The 16,436-nt window shown below is 40.4% G+C and overlaps 1 protein-coding gene across 1 annotated transcript in view; it reads right to left on the reverse strand.

Annotated features, from left to right (window-relative positions):
• Positions 1–3,044: 3,044 nt before the first annotated feature.
• unc5b (unc-5 netrin receptor B) overlaps positions 3,045–16,436 on the reverse strand; it is a 31,360-nt gene continuing 17,968 nt past the window's right edge. The window contains exons 9-17 of the mRNA XM_008430427.1: positions 15,037–15,231; positions 13,525–13,887; positions 13,354–13,441; positions 12,913–13,087; positions 12,591–12,830; positions 9,086–9,235; positions 8,385–8,549; positions 8,122–8,300; positions 3,045–6,575 (exon numbers count right to left, since the gene is read on the reverse strand). Coding sequence (XP_008428649.1) covers positions 6,410–6,575; positions 8,122–8,300; positions 8,385–8,549; positions 9,086–9,235; positions 12,591–12,830; positions 12,913–13,087; positions 13,354–13,441; positions 13,525–13,887; positions 15,037–15,231 — 1,721 coding nt within the window. The 3' untranslated portion in view covers positions 3,045–6,409. The remainder of the gene's footprint in view (positions 6,576–8,121; positions 8,301–8,384; positions 8,550–9,085; positions 9,236–12,590; positions 12,831–12,912; positions 13,088–13,353; positions 13,442–13,524; positions 13,888–15,036; positions 15,232–16,436) is intronic.

Here is a 16,436-nt window from a genome sequence, read left to right on the forward strand (position 1 = left end):
GTTTTATCTGGTCAAAAGTCAATACTGTGGAAAACCAAGAAATTATAGAAAACTTCCTGCTACCTTTTGGTTGACAACATTAATGATGTTGAATTTATTTTCCAGTAGGACTTGGTACCAACCTGCACTGTCAAAAATAGACCTACTAATGTCTTCATAGGAGAGCAATTTAGCCAATATAACCCTAAAGAGAATCTATTGAGAATTTTCAAGAGAGACCTACGTGAAAGCAGTATGTACAATCAGATGACCCAGATTGCTTTTAAAGCAACCTGGGTTTCCATTACCCTTCAGCAGAACCACAGGCTGATCTCCTTCATCCCATGTGGCATTGATGCAATGATTCATGCAAAAGGACTTATTTTTCAGCGGGTTGACATTTCTCTGTCATAAATCCTTTTATTATTGGTCTGATGAAATATTCAAATTTTCTGAGAAACAGATTTTTATTGTTTTATTAGCTGTGAGTTATATCTGTAATATATTGTAGGTAAACCTTAAAATATTTTACTCTGCGCTTAATAAATATGTGTTTTATATACATTTAAATTTTAAGAGTTACTGAAATACACTTTTCAATAATAAATAAATAAAACACATCTTAGAATAGTGGTTGCCTAACTTCTTATAATAAATAGGGGCTGAATTAATACCACATTTATCAGTTATTCTGTTTGGTAGACTTTTAAAACGGTATCCCAACAGGATTTGGACCTTTTCAGTTCATGATATGAGTAAACTGTTATCAACACAAAAACTGTAACTGAAACCTGAAAGTGAATCTGTTACTATTAAAGTGCTAGTAATTTCACCATTCTGGGCATGTCCTGTTGTTTTTGAAGATTCAGTTTTAATTAAGGTCTAACTCTGTGTGTAATTTATTTAAAAAAAAATACAAAATTTAGGATTCCAGTAGGCCATATAGACCAGAAGATGGCGCTGTAGGACAGTTTGTCCCGTCATTCTGCTCCTATTGGAAGAAACGAGGCTGGACGTTTCAGGCACATAAGTCACAAGAGATGACCTGCTTTGCTGCTGGAAAGGAAAATCTGTAGACTCCTTTCTTCTGGTGAAAATTATGGAAATAACAAGATTAAATCTGTCACCATAAAAAAAGAGAGTGTTAAAGCTGGCTCCTTTCTAAATTATTAATAGAGAGCATTATTATATGTACCCTAAATGTCAGCTAGAAGAATTGGGAGAAATGTTGCTTTTGGGTTTCAAATAAAAGCAGTCATCATGTGAAGCAGTTTGATTTTCCATGTTTGATGAATTCTGTGTTCAGATTCTCATTTTGAGTTATTTTTGGGATTTTTTTGGGTTATTTCTTAAAGCTTCCTTGTGTTTAGATATTTCTCTCTCTGTTTTTTTGTGTAATAAGTCTCCTATAATTCTTGCTGTTTTCAGTATTTAATCACCGATGTTTAGTATTTATACCTCTTCAGTTCCATAGTTCCATAGTTGGATTCATTTGTTTGCTCATCTTGTGTTTCTAGTTTGTGAAATTTTCCCCTCGAGCATGATTTTGCTGGTCTCTTTCCTGATGTTGGGTTCTACCAGTCTGCATAACAGATCATGTCACATAATGCTATTTTAAATGTAGGTGTGATTACAAGGATCACTGCAGTGCATCTACTCAGGCTTATGACACCATAAGAGTCTCACATTATTCTTTTCAGTTCGGGAATCCCTGTTGCGATGTTGTAATGCAGCACACAGATCATGCCATGATTAAACAACAAACAAGAAACTTAGCAAAGGTGGTCACCAGAGGAGAACATCAGACAAAGTCATTATTGATGACCCCCAAGACTTTTGAGAGCATTTCTGTGGACTGACGAGACAATAGTGGAACCATTTATACAGTGTTTGTTGTGTTACATCTGGTGTAAGGAAAAAGAACATGAAATCTAGAGTCAAACATGTCGGTAATGTGATATTTTGGGGCTGCATTATTGCTTCTGGACATGGATGACCTATAGAAATTACAATAATTAACAGGACATGCTGACAGTTTGTCCATCATTTTGCAATTTTACACTCAGGCACATTTGTGTTATGCAACAGGACAATAATCTGCAACACACCAGCAAGTTGACCTCTGAACGTCAACTTGCTGAAAAGAAAAGGAAAATTCCCGGAATCATAGTTCTGCTTCATGCTTGGAAACTTCTAATTAAGCTAAATCAAAATGATTGTGGAAAGAGGAATGGGACGTAAAGTAAAAATCTCATTGAGATTTTTTCACACAGGTTGAGGTTGGGTTGGATGTTTTTTGTCCCCTTTAATAAATTAAATAATCATTTGTCTTTACTTGTCTTTGCCTGATATTTTTTAATGATTTAAAACATTCAATTTTGATACAAATAAGAAATCTTCAAGCAGGCAAATACGTTTTCACAGCACCATACATGCACCAGGTTTGTAGCTCTGTATTTTCACTTCCCACGATTAAGTTGTGTGAAGAATGAAGGCAGCGTTTTAGATATTACTGAAGACCCGCTTCATTTGTGCGTTGCCTGTCAAGTCAGCTCCCAATTAGCAGCGCAATAATTAATACCACAGTTGCCAAGTGTTGCTAGGCTTTGAGGCTACATCCAGGTGCACAATCAGTAAAAATGGGATATTTATTTCTGACAAAATGGAATAATCCAACAATTCCCCACACAGGCTGCAGTCATAAAAGGACTGAGGTTAGAACCCTTGATGTAAATGCCCAAGTCAGTCCTTGAAGGGCACTATTAGTGTCTCCAAGACCTGTTAATGTGAGGACCCGTCGGCCTGCCTGTTAAAAGCCTTCGAAGCTAAATGGACCTAAAGAGAATTTGTCGGCGAGGTGTGAAGCAAAGTGGTGCAGGTTGAGCTCCTTCGCATTTTCAGTTAAAATGGGGTGTAATTGACACAACAGATGCCATTTAGGAGTCATTTTGTCCAATAGAACCATTTGAGAAGCATTCCAAGGGATTTTTCTAATACATTATTTGAAGTAAAATATACAAGTATAATGGAACTAAAGAAAAAAAAGGACAAAACACATATCCATGTTAATCTAAGAAATATAATTTATTGCATAAAAATTATATTTAGTTACAAGTAAGAAGGCTAGACAGGTATTTACAATTGGTACTTCACAGAGACAAAATAATGTCACTGAACCCATTTAGATTTTCTGTAAAAATGTCTGAATATTTGAACAAAGGCAGAGTTTGTCTCCTTCAAGTGAGCCGACGAATCATGTTCAGCTTTAGCAACTCCAGCGATTATGGCCAGCAATCCAGCAGACACAGAGAGATCTGCACGCAAAAAAAAAAACAAAACAAAAAAAACACTGTATAGTCATCAGCAAGGAGGTTTCTGCAACAAGAACGACAAAAAGAGAAACATCCCGCAGTGCTCACTGAACCGGCTGCAGTCTGGTAAAGACCTGCAGGGCATGGCCTCACCATGTAAGCCACGGCTCGTCCTGAGCCCGTTGCACCACTCTGTTTTTTGTTTTTCGTCATGTATGGCATCCTCGGTGAGGCGAGTGATCCAACTCTTCCAGTCCAGACGGAGAAATCTTTGAGCAAGATTAGCATCCTCTCCCACCGCCCCGGAAAAGAAGAAAACTAAATTACCGTTAGACCACTTCAGGATACAAAAATCAAAAACCCTATGAATGCTGTGATCTGTAAAAATAGAAATACTCTTGGAGGAAACAAAAGAAGTTGGAAATGCTTCACTTTTCCTTTGTACTTGCATAGCACTTACAGAGAGAAATGACAGCTCCAAATGATGTATACATTTTTTTTTTGTTTGTGAACACCAATCTGCCCCCACAAATGCATTTACTCACGCACGCTCACTTCATTCACACAAAACAGTTGCATGACTCACAGCTGAAGAGGAGGGATACTGGCGCTGTTTTGGTTTCTATCTTTTTAAAACTATAAACACTTGCTTCTTCTTTCTTGCAGACACAAAAGAGAGGAAAAAACTGAATCTGTGGAGGATGAAATTTCATTTTCTCATCTAACAATAACTGATCGATCGATAATGATAATACAAATAGCTTGAGGAGCCTAACCACAGAGCAGGCAGCTCAGGAGAAAGATCGTCAATAAGCCATCACTGTGAGATAAAGGAGGATAGAATGTCTTACAAGACATAATTAAGCTTGTGTTGCGGTAAATTAACATATATGGTCCCTTGCTGCCAAATTGATTTCAGGTAAGGCTAATTTATTCTATAATCGTCTCTTTTTCAGACGCAGCAAAGCAGGGGTCCTATATATTATGATGCCTCACAAAAGTACTCATCCACCTTGAACGATCCCCAATTTTGTCATGTAAAAACCATAGACATCAGTATATTGTATTGGGAATTATGTCTTATATATATTATTGAGAAGAACGACAAAAAGGATTTATGATTTTCAAAGGTTTTTTACAAATTGTTTGGAGGGATGTCTCGACCAGCTCTGCACATCTACAAACTGGAATATTTGCCCACTCCTCTGTGCAAAATATCTAAAGCCGAGTTAAGTTAAACAGAGAGCATCTGTGAACATCTCTTTTAAAATCTTTGGATTTTGGGTGTGGACTTTGACTGGGCCAGTAAGTTTTAACTCTAAACCAGCTCTGGTGTTACGTTCAGGGTTAGTTGCTAACAGATCCATCTTCCAATCCACTGACCAGTTTTCTGGTCATGCTGAAGAAAACTATCCCGGTAGAATGATGCTGCCACCACTATGTTCCATCATGGGGATGGCGGGATGTGCAGCATTTATTTTCTGCCACACAGTTTTCCATATCTGACCAAAATAATATCATTTTGCTTGTTTGCTACATGGTTTGTGACAAACCTTTAATGGAATTTCTCATAAGTTTCTTTCAGAAATGCCTTTCAGTTGCTCCTGACCCATAAAATACAGTTTTCTGTGAACTTATTGTCCCACCTGAGCAGAGGATCTGTGTAGCTCCTCCCAAGTTAACATGGGCATGTTGGCTGCCTCTCCTTGCCTGGCCTCCCAGCGTAGTTAGAAAGTTGAATTTTGGTTCATTTGAGTAAAGGGGGGTTGAGCACAGATGCATGGCACATTTTCACAAATTCTTATGTGTTAAAACTTTTGAGTTAAAACAATCCTGTGGCTGGGAAAATGTAGAAAAAATTCAACGGGTGTCAATACTTTTGCAAGGCACTGGAAATGTTAACATTTTGAATCGGTGCACAAAAAAATATAATTTTTTTTCCTACCAATAACCACCATCTATTCACTTCGCTGTAGAATGAAAATACAATAATCAAGAGCAGCTCAGTAGCCTAAAGAAGCACAAATGGTAAAACAGGTCCTATATGATAACTCTGTCAGCAAGAATGAAAAAACAACAACAAAAAAATGCAATCCACAAATATGGATAATAAATTAAAAAGCGTTCCCCAAAGGAAACTTTTAAGGGATGATTTAGTTTATTCTCGGCAGAGAGGGAGCGCAGCAGAGCGATGGAGGAACGCACGGAAACATGAAAGAGAAACACCCCGGTGAGTCGGAGCGATATGCCAAGGCTTTGAGGCGTTTGTTGGGACAATAAAAAGAGTCAGTCTAGTTATCTGCCAATCCTGAAACAAACTTTGCAATTTAATCTCCCACCGTTAAGGAGAGGCAGACCCTTTTTTTTCCTCCCTTTTCCAGCCAGAAGCAATATGACTGAAACCTTTAGGATCCGATTCTTATCTGTCCGTAAGATGAGAATTCTTCGCCTGCCTGTTTCCGAGTCGATTAACGACCACTTTGTCCATGTGTGTATTTTGGAGAGCGCGTGTGTGTGTGTGTGAACGGCTGCAGGCAGCTTGGTGCAGCCTGTCATTCACAGCCTACTCTGAATGAGAATGAAGAAAACAAAACCCTGTACCATGAGATGAGATGGTGTTGAATCATTAAATCATGCACTTCCATGCTGCTACTGAAATAATCCCATGTCAGCAGTTAGCTGCGTTTTGACCAAATGGATTTCTGTAGCTTAATTTAAAACAATGTTATTAAATATGTAAGAATAATGTAATTTTCAGCACTTAATAACACGTTACATCACAATCTTGGTAGACTTTGCAGCATTTGTTCAAGTTGGTGCGCCCAGAACGGTTTTCCATCTTGCAAATCCAATATTGCTTTGGAGAGCTGAGGCTGAATCAGGCTGGCAGTTGGACGGCACACATGGGGACGGGTTATGGTTCATATGCAGCTACAATGGCTGGTCAGGACTCAGCAAAAGAGTGGGTAGTACAACAGAAACGCTCTGCTGATGAAAGATCTGTGTCAGCATGTGCATATTCATAGGCAAGGATTCTCATTTTCATCACTGCGGTGGAACGCCCCCCCCCGAAACAAAAGTCCTAAAATGTCTTGCTTGGTCTTGTGTATCTTGGTCAATCAACAATCCCCATCTGTTGTCATGACAACCAGCACTTCGCTTTTGCCCATCTCCTCCAGAGCCGTCGCCAGAGAGACCAGGTCTGCGTCACCTTGGTGACACGCTTCCCATAAGTCCAGCAGAACACCTGTGGGGCTGGGCTTTGTGGCGAAGTAGTTCAAATACCTGTGATGGAGGAGAGGACATGTTGAGAGAAGACACGCAAACTTAATTTCTAAAAACATCATAACAGTAACAATTAAAACGCCTGTTTTATCTTTAAAAAAAAACAACAAAATCACAGGTTAAGAAATTTCTTACGTCTTTGGAAATTTAGGTACAAACACAGATGTATATTTTTTTAGTTGGTGAAAATGAAAACAATACCTTCTATTATATCCAGCTACACTTCAATGATTATGGGTTATGAAAAAAAACCCCAAAAAAACCTGCTTCTCAAAATGTTACCAAAGAGCAACAGAAAAATGTTTTAATACAGAAATGTTAGATTATGATCAACACAACCATGGAGAAGACAGCAAACATAACAGTTGTCCAGAATACAGTCAGTAAAAAACTCCACAAGGAGGGCACAACACAACACAACACAACACAACACAACACGGTCACTGAAAGAGACACAGGCTGTTCTAGGATTAGAAGATTGAATGGAAATTGAAAGGAAAAACTACACAGTTTTTTTCTTCTGATCTTGGTAGGATTGCATTCTCTTATGTTGGTCATTTTTAGGAAAAACTAAATCATAATGCTTTGGTTTCTCTGGGAAAATTTAAAGATGTTTTAAACACTCTTTTACTGGAATAATTTATTGGGTATTCCCAAACAGAACTTTGCACGTGTCCATTCAAAGGAATCGGGGCTTCCTCAATAGCTAGGCAGAGCCACAGGCTGATCACCTGCTCACCACTGATGCAGTAAAAGGAGCCCAGAGTCCATACAGTAGACCACAGATGGGCATAAATCTCTGCAGCCTGACATTTTTATATTGCATATAATTTTTTATTCGACCTGAGAGCATGTAGTCTACTAAAGTTAAACTAAGTAATGCCAGTTGTTCACAGATCTTTCGCACATTATGCATGTAATTTCTGAACCAGATTTACAATTCAGATTACACTCAAGACATACAGGCACAAACACACTTATCAAATCCAGCAAATGACCAAATTTTTATTATTTTTCATTTTTTTTGACAGGTTGCAGCTGTTCTCCTCTCCAGTCCCAATTAGAGAAGATGCAACCTGGATTAAGGAGTTGAGGAAAATAGTTTTGAACAGAGAGTTTAATGTCTTGATAAAGGCTGTTCTCATAACAGAAAGAACATTAACAATCCAGATTATACTGGAAAGGAATCTAGTTTGTAGCTCTCTCTATGTGAAAGGTTGTTTGTTTTAAAACATTTGTATTCTGAATTGAAAATATGCAAATGCTTCTTCTCAAATCTTTCAAGTCAAATGGGATTTTCGTTAACATTAATAACTGGACGCTTTATTTTAATTAGCTGCACAAAATATGGTTTGAACAAATGTAGTTCATACACAGAGCTCTGAATTTGCTGCTCTGGTTTTCGTGCCATTTTTGAGATGGAAAAGTCTTTACACAGATTTATTTTCCTTCCTTCCAAACTGCTGGTGAAACTTTCTCTTGACAGCAAATGTCCATCATGTATAAACCATCTCACCCGGATACGAACATGTGAGATGGACCTGACCTGTCAAAGCCCAGACTGCGAGCCAGAAGTCTCCAGTCGCACCCTCGAGCGCTGGGCGCGTCCAAGCTGGCGCAGATCTTCTGTCGGATGGAGTCGGGCAGGCGAAAGGCATAAGGTCCCACCTGAGAGGAAGGCAGGCAGGTGCTTCCCGACGGGAGTGGTGAGTGAGGTGGGAGAGTCTGTTTTGACAGAGGAGTTCAGATTAACCGCGGTGCAAACACGTGAGCGTCAGTGCAGCTGAGGATCTGTGTCGTAAACGTTACCTCCTGGATGTCCGTGTGCAGCTGGAATATCTGTCCCTCCCCTTCCACCTGCCGGACGCAGATCTTGCAGGCGAGCTGCGACACGGCCAGGCTGGCTCGCTCCAGGCTGAAGGTGCAGTGTAAAGGTCTCTGGCTGCCACTCCAAATGTGATAGAAAGGGATCTCCTGTCAAGCAAAGACGCGTGTTTAAAACCTTCTGCGGCACGGAATCATCCACAGCAGCATCTGGTTTCTATTCAAGGAGCATATGTTTCCTACAACTGTCTGATTGCGATTTATTTCAAGCGCACAAGGCCCATAAATTAGGACCGCTATCAGCTTTCCTGTTTGTTTATTCTGAACAGATTCAGACTGTAATCTTATTTCTGCAGTATCTAGTCAGTGGAGAGGCACGATGTTTACTGCAGTGCTGAAAGAAGCCCCACAAAATATTTTCTCTGATAAGAAAATCTCTTCAAATTTAATATTTGCACACAAAATTTCCAATCAGTGCTTTTTGCTTTTGTGCAATTTTTAATCATTAACATTTCATTGTTTTTCATAGACTTTTTTATTATTAACAAAAAATAAACCATTTCTTCTGCACAGGAAGAATCAGTTCAGACTTACAAATAGCTTTTTAGTTGCAAAATCAAATGAAAGCTTTATTTGTCTCATGAAGAGATGATCCAAAATGAATGCAGAATGTTTTAGTGAAGCACCTGGTACTTGGCCAGAAGTTTGCTCCGCCAGTGATTGTGAGGAATGTCGTGAATGGACAGGCGGAGGTTGTGGTAGCTGTCTTTGAAGGACAGCGGCTTCGGGTCTTCTAGTAAAACTCCACCCAGACTCCTCTCCAGATCCAGGACTTCCTGCGTACAGACAGAAACCACACACAATTAGGAAAATGCTGACTTTATCACTTTAATGCATCGAGTTTTGAAAAATCCATCCATTTTCTTTACACCCTTGTCCCTTAGTGGGTTCGGGAGGGTTGCTGGTGCCTATCTCCAGCTAATGTTCCGGGCGAGAGGCGGGGTCACCCTGGACAGGTCGCCAGTCTGTCACAGGGCAACACAGACACACACAGGACAAACAACCATGCACACACACTCACACCTAGGGACAATTTGGAGAGGCCAATTAACCTGACAGTCATGTTTTGGACTGTGGGAGGAATCCAGAGTACCTGGAGAAACATGCAAACTCCATGCAGAAAGACCACAGCTGGGAATTGAACCCAGAACCTTCTTGCTGCAAGGCAACAGCTCTACCAACTGCGCCACTGTGCAGCCTGTTTTGAAAACTGTTTCGCTTAAATGTAAATGTAAAGTTTGTAGGATGCAGGAACAGAAAGTGCAAACTAGTGCAAAAACAAAACAAAAAATTACCAAGTATCTTTTGTCAATTTCAATTTCTAGTGAAAATATAACTTCCTCACTTCTAACATGAGAAATATTTCTTTATATAATGATCTGTCAGTGGAACTAAATTTTTTCCATCAAAATAAAGGAGTTACTTTCTTAAAACAAGCTCCCATATCTTGCAGAAAAGTTACTAATAAGTTATCTATTGCCTTACTTCAAGTGTATTGAGATATTTGCACCAAAAATACTTGGTATGATGTTGTTTTAGAGGTATAAAAGCTAGGCAAACTTTAATCTCATGTTTCTTTGGTGAGCATTTTACAGAAAACTGACTATATTTGAATATTTACCTGCTCAGAGTTCAGCTTGTTCTCATTTTTAGAACGAAGTTTGTATTATTTTTCTACTCTACTGCTCTGTTGTTTCTTGAGGGATTTGAAGGTTTAATATTAATGTGTTGAAATTTAATTTGGATGCATAGCTGGAGAAAGACTGACAGAGGCCATGTGCCACTATTGCCACGAGCCACTATGGAAATAAGGTATATTAGCTTTTATTATTATTCAGAGTCATGCATCCATATTTTGACCCTTTATGACTTTTGTTTTATTGTTTGAGACTTTTAAAGTAAATTTTATATAACATATTTTGAATGTAATTTTCCACCCTTATTTAACCAGAGGGAGCTCCTCTACATTTACGCAGTATTTGCAATTGTTGGTGCAATTAACAGTTAGGTGATCAATTCAGTTTTCCTTCTCTTCCTTAGCTGCCTCTTTTCTCCATGGGTCCAACTGATACTATTAACTTTGTGTTACTTTTTCTACTTCAGTTCTGGAGGAACGATGTTCTGCATAGATATTTTCCTGCCTCAACACACTTTTCCTTGACTGAGTCGTTGGCATGCAAAATCTGTCAACTGGCAGAAGAAATTTGAAACAGGTGTTGGACCACAGACACACCTAAAGCTTGCAGAACGCCACTTCCTCAAGAACTGGAGTTCCTGGGTTTGACTGTAAAACCCCAAGAATGCGGATGAGTATTTTGATCTACAGAACTTCAGTGCTTCTGTTTTTAGCTGTCTCTATATTCTGGATGGATTTATTGACAAGCTTTTGGTGCCATTAACTATGAAAGATACTTTTGTATTTTTCTATCTTTCGAAGTAATCTTTACTGAGTGCTTCTGTCTCTTTCTCTTGGTCTGAGTCATTGGCAGACATACTATTTTCTGCCATTAATTATTAGAACTCGCTCGGTTTTTCCCCTCTAAACAGAAATCACTGCTTCTTAGAAAGGGTGGAAACTTAATAAAATATTTGAAAGAAAGAAAAATCAACTAATTTATTATAGTAACAGTAGATGCTTTAGCAATAAACAAACAGTGCTTTGTTGTGTCAGTTTGCTCTTCAAAACTCCAAGAATCTGGATGAATATTTTGAGCTATAGAAAGTGTCCCTGTTCCTGTGCCTCTGTGTTTAGCTGTGTCTTATTTCTCGATGAAACTTTTTAAGGTGCTCCTGATACCTTCAACCTTTTACATTTTCTTTTACACAGAAAGTTCTTCTGGGCCGTCTTCCAAGTTTTTTTCCTGCCTTCTGATCTTTGTCTCAAGCCAGTAGGGACAGATTATCACATGCGTTAAACCTGATTCTGCTAAATGTTTCTTCCTGTTAGAAAGAAGTTGTTCACGATATAAACGACTCCATAAACGACTCCATGCGACTTGATTATTAGGAATAAAAGATGAACTGAATTTGAGTGTAGCGTATGCTTTATAATTGGAACTGCAAGTAACTGATGATCATTGGACCAAACTTTATTCAAAATAATTTAATATGAATTAAATCAATCTGAGTTACACTACTGTGTTTGTTTTAATCCACTTTTATAAACACATATATGTTCCATAAAGAAACCATTAAGAGTGCTATGAAGAAACATTAGCGCAACTTTAGCTCTTTTAGAGACAGTCAAACCTGAACATTAATTTTAAGCGTCCCATGTGGCTTAGAAAAAAGCTTTCCGCAGATAAAAGTTACTCAAAGAGCATCTTGGCTGCAAACAGCCGGGATTGGTGAGACAGGCTTTCAGAAGGCTTCAGCAGAGAGGAAAATAAAAGGTTAGAAGAATTTTCTCAAACACAGAGAAGCCGAGTTAGTGAAGCAGTACAGATGAGATCATGCAGACGGAGATTTCTTCTGACGTGGAGTTCATTAGAGACACAGTGTAGGAGACAATAACACCAGAAATGTGAGCCATGAAAGCAATTAGATATTCTGAAAGTAGACCTTTACAATGGTTTTGAACTCATCACCTAATTTAAGACTTGAATGCAAACCAGCACCGGCAATCACAGACGGGATACAGCTACAAAGCGGCCGCCATGGTGTGAAACAGCGTCTTAGTGTTTTATGTGCCTATTTAAAAGCACTTTTAACAATCAAGTGAATTCAAAAAATTATAATCACACAGTTTTGAAAGGTCAGCGTATAATAGTGCCTTTGTTATTTCTTTTTCCCATTTAATCAATCATACTAATAACCCTAATGTGTTTGAGCTCTCAAAGTGATGCCCAGAGGTTCTCCTTCAGAGAGCGGAACGACGCTTCCATCGATTACAGCAAGTCATCCAGGTCCTGAGGCAGCAGAGCAACTCCAGACCTTCACAGCACCACTAACATTTTGACTTTAGGTACAATCATTTTTTTTTTTTTAGATCTAACAGGATGCACACAAAAGGTTCTTTATTCCCTTTAATCTACAAAATATTCGATATTTTCTTCAAGAATACTAAGGCAAGCGAGGCCTGCACAGCTTTTATATGCTGTGGAGGGCAAAATGGGAGAGTCGGAGCGGCACCTTGAGAGCGTGCGGCGTGTCGTGGATGCAGTAGATGCGCAGGCTGTAGTCCAGGGAGAGGCATGGCGCGCGGGGAGCGAACAGAGCCAGCTGCAGGCGCTTGCAGGCCGGCCGCGGAGGGCAGGACTGGCCCACCAGGCCGTACGTTCCCAGCTGCTCCATGAGGACATGGCAGCATTCCTCCTCCAGCTGCAGGTAACAAGGAGACGACAAAGTCTCCTCCCCGACCGTCAGCACCTCCTGGAAACGGCGAGTGGAGTTTGACTTAATTGTAAACAAAAAGATCTTTGAACGATCTGAAAGCAGCTTAGGGATGACTTACCTCCCATGCTCCCTGGTGCGTTTGCGTTTTGAGCGTGAGGGTCCAGTCGGGTGTGGGCGTGTCCAGCTGAGCGCAGTGGGGAAGCGTCAGGACAACAGGCCGGTTCAGCAGCATACTTGACGGACCACAGCTCACCACCGGACTTAGCACAGTCTGGCTCCCCTCTGAGGGTAACCTGCAAAACCCCCAACACATACATGTTTGCAACGAATTGCCAAACTTAATTTATTAAAAGCTAATTGCCCCGACAGCTTGGAATTCGCTCAAATTTCTGACCTCGGAAAAAGAGACTCCAAAAGGACTTTTTTCTCTTATTTTTTTTCATGGCAGCAAGCCTTGCATAGGAGAAGTTACTGATTGAGGTGAGAGAAAGGTCTATGCTGCCCTGCGGCTGCTGAAGGAGGGTGGGGGAGAAAAGGAATAAAGATGAAGGACACTCACGTTGTTTTGTCCCACTTGTTAATAATGAGGTACATCTCGTAGAACTTCCCCTGAGGGATCGTGCCAGGCGGGACCAGCAGGCTCACCCCTTTGGGAGAAGACGTGCCGACTTGTTTAATCTGTAATCAACATCGCTTGACATTGGCTAGTCTTTCTTGGAAGGAGTTTTACCCGTGTTGGGGATGGTAAGCCGTCCGCCCAGATGCCCCAGCGTGGCGCTGGTGCTCAGCCCCGGCTCTCTGGACAGCGTGTGGCTGTGAAACTCTCGCTCTCGGCCCACGGTGCCCACCGACTTCAGGCTCAGGATCTCGCCGTCGCCAATGCCCATGTCAGCTGGGAGCTCCAGGGAGGACAGAGTGGACGAGTTGTACACCTTGATTTTGAGACTGGGGAGCGGGTCCAGCAGGGGGGAGGTGGTCATGTGGATTTTATGCGGGCTGTCGTTGATGCCCTGAGGCAGTGAGAAGAGCGGTCCGCGGAAAGCACCGGCTGTCGCTGTCAGATCTGGAGGAGCCGAGGGGTGCAGAGGATTATCTGCAAACATAGGGGTAAAAATGGGGCTTTTAGGCCTGGAAATGACACAGGCGGGGCTGAGAGCGCTCAAAGTGAGGCGAATAAAATGGATTAATGTTGCTAATTAATATTTGATAGCCAGAGCAGGAGAAAAGACACTCTGATAAATGCTTAAAGTGTGAAAAATGTGATGCATTAAGAAAGGGATCCAGACTTGACTGAGAGGAGGTAATGGTACATGGGAGCTGATTCATAGTAGGATTATATTTAGTAATGCGATGGTGAAATATAAGAGGTGCTTCTTTGAAAAGAATATCAAGAAAAATATAGAAAGTTACATCCATAATGTTCAAAACCAAAAAGTTCACTGAGTGCCTTTCAAAAGCATTAATACTCCTTTAACGTCATATATTTTCACAATAAAACGCTAAATTTCAGTGAATGTCATTGGAGTTTTATTTATTTGCAGATACAGTGTTCAAGTTCAAGGAACTGAATGTTATTATGCATCACCAGGTCCTTTCTGATATTTCTGTTAAAACTGTAGCTCAAATGTGGTGTTTGTCATGCAAAGTCAGGAGTTTATGTTTTTTTCTTTTTAATTTTGCAAAGGTTATTTTGTCAAAGTAAATCTAGTGTGTTTGTGTTTAAATGCCCTACTGGAAATACATGAAAACAATTTTCTAAAAAGAAGACACAAAGTGAAGGTTTTTTGCTCGTAAAGTAAAAACTTTGATAAAATACATCAAAATCAACTGCCGCCAGAAGCATGATTAAGAATTTGCTGTTCTCCATCCAATCAATGAGCTGTTTTAGTAAATCTGTATATGTGCAAAGCTGTTAGAGGAATACCCCAAACAGCCTGCAGCTGTAATTACAACTGTGGTGGTTCTGCATGGTCTTTACTCAAAGAGGCAAAAAGCAAATGCATGCCACACTTTTCAGATTTGTATTTTTTTGTTTTTGTTTTGAAATGATGGATCATTCTCCTTCCACTGAGCAATATATTTTTTATCATCAAAACAAAGATGTATTGAAAATACAGTTGAAATCCAAAACAAATATATATATATTTGTGTGTTTGTGTGCTCGTGTGCGTGCGTGTATGTGTGTGTGTGTGTGTGAATACTTCTCCATGCCCCTGTATGGATGTAATGTGTGCAAACTCACCCTGTCTGGGAGGCTTGTAGTTGCCGGGATGAAACGCTGCAGTAAGAGCAGATGAAGAATCTGTGATGTCTCCGTGGAGATGGCGACATCGGCGGCGATACGCCAGCACACCCACACCAAGAGCCATGACCACCGTCAGCAACAAGGCTACCACCAGGCCTGTGTACACCGCTACACCCATACCAGGAGACAACGCTGCAGGGAAAAGGCAGACAGTGTAAGATGAGATGACAAGGACGGAGATAAATCATGTTGTTATCTACATACTGCTAAAAACAAAAACCAAGTTGTTCGAGTTCCTGCTGAAACTACACAATGACTCTGAAGAAAATATTAGCTTTGATAAAGTAAACAGGGCTGAAATAATTAATTGATTACTGAAGTTGACTAAGGGCTGCACAGTGGCGCAGTTGGTAGAGCTGTTGCCTTGCAGCAAGAAGGATCTGGGTTCGATTCCCGGTCCCGGTCTTTCTGCATGGAGTTTGCATGTTCTCCCTGTGCATGCGTGGGTTTTCTCCGGGTACTCCGGTTTCCTCCCACAGTCCAAAAACATGACTGTCACGTTAATTGGTCTGTCTAAATTGTCCCTAGGTATGAGTGTGTGTGTGAATGGTTGTTTGTCCTGTGTGTCTCTGTGTTGCCCTGCGACAGACTGGCTACCTGTCCAGGGTGACCCCACCTCTCACCCGGAACGYTAGCTGGAGATAGGCACCAGCAACCCTCCCGACCCCACCAAGGGACAAGGGTGTAAAGAAAATGGATGGATGAAGTTGACTAATTTAGTAATCAGATAATCGTTAACTGGAGCATAAAATGGTTAAGTCTTAAAACATGCCATTTGCTAAGGGAACCAAACTACATTTTGTGTTTAAGATGAAAATTCTTCTTTGTCTGTTCTACCCAGAATTCCAAACAATTAAACAAAAATTCACAAACACTCTAAACAAGTTATAATAGAATGATATAAATAAAAGTTTCAGCTGCATTTATTTCACAGAAAAAAAAGTAAGAGCACCAGTTATTGCGCCACCTGTGATTTTGTTAGCAACCATTTTCTATCGCATGACTTTTTCCCTCTGAATTAACAAGCACGAATAAAATAATGGATTGCTGAAATCGCTCCTCGTGTCCCCAGCAGACAGCAGCAATCTCTGCTCATCGCTATCTCAGTCCGACTGCCTCCAAACATTTTACAATACAACAGATTGCAGATGATATCAACAGTCCTCAGTGCAGGCCGGTGGCAGAGTGCTCCGAGCGTAAACCACATGGGCTGAAATACCCCGAGCACCAGAGTCTTTGGTTTGACTTCAGCCGGCCAAACTGTTGCTGTGCGTCATTCTCGACCCTTCTCTCTCTCTGTCCACATTTCCTGTCTGTCTTTGTCACTTTATGAGCAA

This window comes from Poecilia reticulata, linkage group LG15 (genome assembly GCF_000633615.1).
Source record: "Poecilia reticulata strain Guanapo linkage group LG15, Guppy_female_1.0+MT, whole genome shotgun sequence".
Taxonomy (NCBI): Eukaryota; Metazoa; Chordata; class Actinopteri; order Cyprinodontiformes; family Poeciliidae; genus Poecilia; species Poecilia reticulata.